The sequence below is a fragment of the Mesitornis unicolor genome, unplaced genomic scaffold (assembly GCF_000695765.1).
Source record: "Mesitornis unicolor isolate BGI_N332 unplaced genomic scaffold, ASM69576v1 scaffold43557, whole genome shotgun sequence".
Taxonomy (NCBI): domain Eukaryota; kingdom Metazoa; phylum Chordata; class Aves; order Mesitornithiformes; family Mesitornithidae; genus Mesitornis; species Mesitornis unicolor.
The window spans coordinates 1-2,414 of record NW_010197872.1 but is presented as its reverse complement, the minus strand read 5'-3'; the positions used below and the strand labels follow the sequence as shown (position 1 = coordinate 2,414).

General features: G+C 46.1%; 1 protein-coding gene across 1 annotated transcript; it reads right to left on the bottom strand.

Annotated features, from left to right (window-relative positions):
• Nucleotides 1–1,189: 1,189 nt before the first annotated feature.
• Nucleotides 1,190–2,310, bottom strand: LOC104544159 (zinc finger protein ZIC 4-like; the record flags this gene model as incomplete). Its single annotated transcript, XM_010188940.1, has 2 exons — nucleotides 1,190–2,000; nucleotides 2,109–2,310. Coding segments are annotated over 2 exons (915 nt in total), but the record flags the coding sequence as incomplete, so codon positions are not given.
• Nucleotides 2,311–2,414: the final 104 nt, after the last annotated feature.

Genomic DNA, 2,414 nt, shown 5'->3' with positions numbered 1-2,414 from the left:
CTCCCCCCCCCCCCGCACACAGGCGAGCTATTCAAAGAGCGATGGAAAAATAATTAGGTGACGAGTGACGGTAGCTGTAAAATCTCTCTGCTATGTTTAGGCGATAGCGATACGAAATTAGTATACGTTCTGCATATTGTATCACGTCGAGTTATATCATAAAAATGCAACTCCTGGAAGGTCAAGCCTTGCACCGAGCGTGGGGGAAGGGAAGTTTTATGAACTGGAAGGCGAAAAAAATCGTTTGACTGTAAGCAGATCTTACAATAGGATTATGTAGTTTCCCTTGCAGTGCATAAGGCTGTACAGGAGGGGGTGGAAAGTGGAAAACCCTACACTGGAACAGATTAAATTTTCCAAAAAGGGTTTATTTCTTATCTTCTTCTTCAGAGAAGAAAAAAAAAAGAAGAAAAAAAAAAAAAAAGAAAGAAAGAAAGAAAAAAAAGCGCGCCAGCACTACAGCCTACAAACACCGGCTGCTAAACTAATTAATACAACTTCGCAAGCCGCTCCTGGAAGTGTGAAAACTTTCTACGTGCGATTTCATTAAATATAAATGCTTTCCTGGCCGGAAGAGTTCAAACATAGTTTTGCAAGACCGTACATCGAGTTACTTTATTTTCTATTAACTAGAACTAACAGATGTTTCTGACACATGTCCCAGTTTCGCTTAACAGATCTGCAAATGACATTTCAAAATGTAGAGGCCGAAACAATACCAGGTTTTCTTCTCCTTTTTTTTTTTCCTTTTCCCTCCCGAGAATCAGAACCTGCAGCTCCCCATATTTGCGAATGCGAGTCGTTGGAAGGCAATGCTCATTAAAAATGTCAGTGTTATTCAGATCAAACATTTGAAACTCCCTCTGCCCAAAACAAAACTGTTGAACGAAAAGGTCGCAGCTGTGTTATTCTCACAACGTTCGAGCAGCAGCATCTCAGAGACATCAGTCAAAACTGACTAGACAAGTTGTAACTTCTATTGTTCACTTTCAATTTGTGAGCTTGCACAATGATTTCATTTTTTTCCCAAGTACTTTAAACTGCCAAAAAAAAAAAAAATCCTTCCTGTGTGAATAAGCAGAAATCGTAGCTATATCACTCGGTATTTACAAAGATCTACCCGCGTTAACACTACAGCAGCCTCTCTGCACAACCAGAAAAAATATGGACGAGAATTCTGAGATTTGTTCTCCTTCTCCTTTTCCCTCCTTTTCTCCCCCCTCCCTCCAAACGGTAAAGAAGCAAACAAATATGAGAATTTATTTTCCAGAAGTACTTGGCGTGCATTCAATGACAACACAAAGGATAAATTAAAAAAAAAATAAATAACGAAAAACAGTATGCTGAATAACAGACAGAGAGAGTAAAGAGCTTTACATACTGACCTGTATGAGTTCTTTTGTGTATTTTGAGATTCTCTGATCTGGCAAACACTTTGCCACAGCCTGGGAAAGGGCAGGGGAAAGGTTTTTCGCCTGTGTGGACTCTGATGTGATTTACAAGTTTGTATTTGGCCTTGAAAGGTTTCCCTTCTCTCGGACACTCTTCCCAGAAACATATGTGATTGGACTGCTCGGGTCCTCCAACGTGCTCCACCGTGACATGAGTCACCAGCTCGTGCATCGTGCTGAAAGTTTTCGAGCATAATTTTTTGGGAGTCTGGTCCAACTCAATCCACTTACAGATGAGTTCCTGTTTGATGGGCTGCCTCATGTATCGAAAGAAGGCCCCCGGGCCGTGGTGTGGAGCCAGATTCACGTTCAGATTCATGCCACCGTAGCTATGAAGTGAAGAAGCAGCAAAAGGATCTGTCCTGGAGGCTGGTACTTGAGTGAAATGTTCAGACCTGGCGTACATTTCTCCAGGTAACCCCAGTCTTATCTGTCCGTTTAGATGGCCACCTGGAGTTGCATGGGGAGGCTGCTCATGGAGTCCAGTGAACAGAGAGGGATTCCCAGCTTCTGAGTGGTGGTGGTGACCATGGTGTCCAGGGTAGCTACCTGTTGTTGAGACAAACAGTCCGCGATCAGAACTTGCAGCGGGGTGCTGCTCGGTCAGCCCTGGCATGAGTGGGGCCGGCAGGTCTCTGCGGATGAAGAAGTCCCTACCTGCTGCCAGAGCCTGGGCTGTGTGAGACACAGAGTAAGGGGCTGCCGGTGACTGTGCCGGGCCAAATGCTCCCGTCTGACTAGAGACCACCTCGGTTTGGCCTGCCATAAGATGATGATGATGATGATGATGGTGGTGGTGGTGGTGGAGCTGGTGGTGGGGATGAGGGGCAGGGCTGAGCTTAAGGGCCGCGGGGTGATGCTGAGAAGGATGAGGAGGAGGATGGTGACGGTGCCCCATGTGTTCTGGCCGGAGTGGTTGCGGCCCGAGGCGGGACTCGGCGGCGTGCTGCCCCGGCTGCGTGG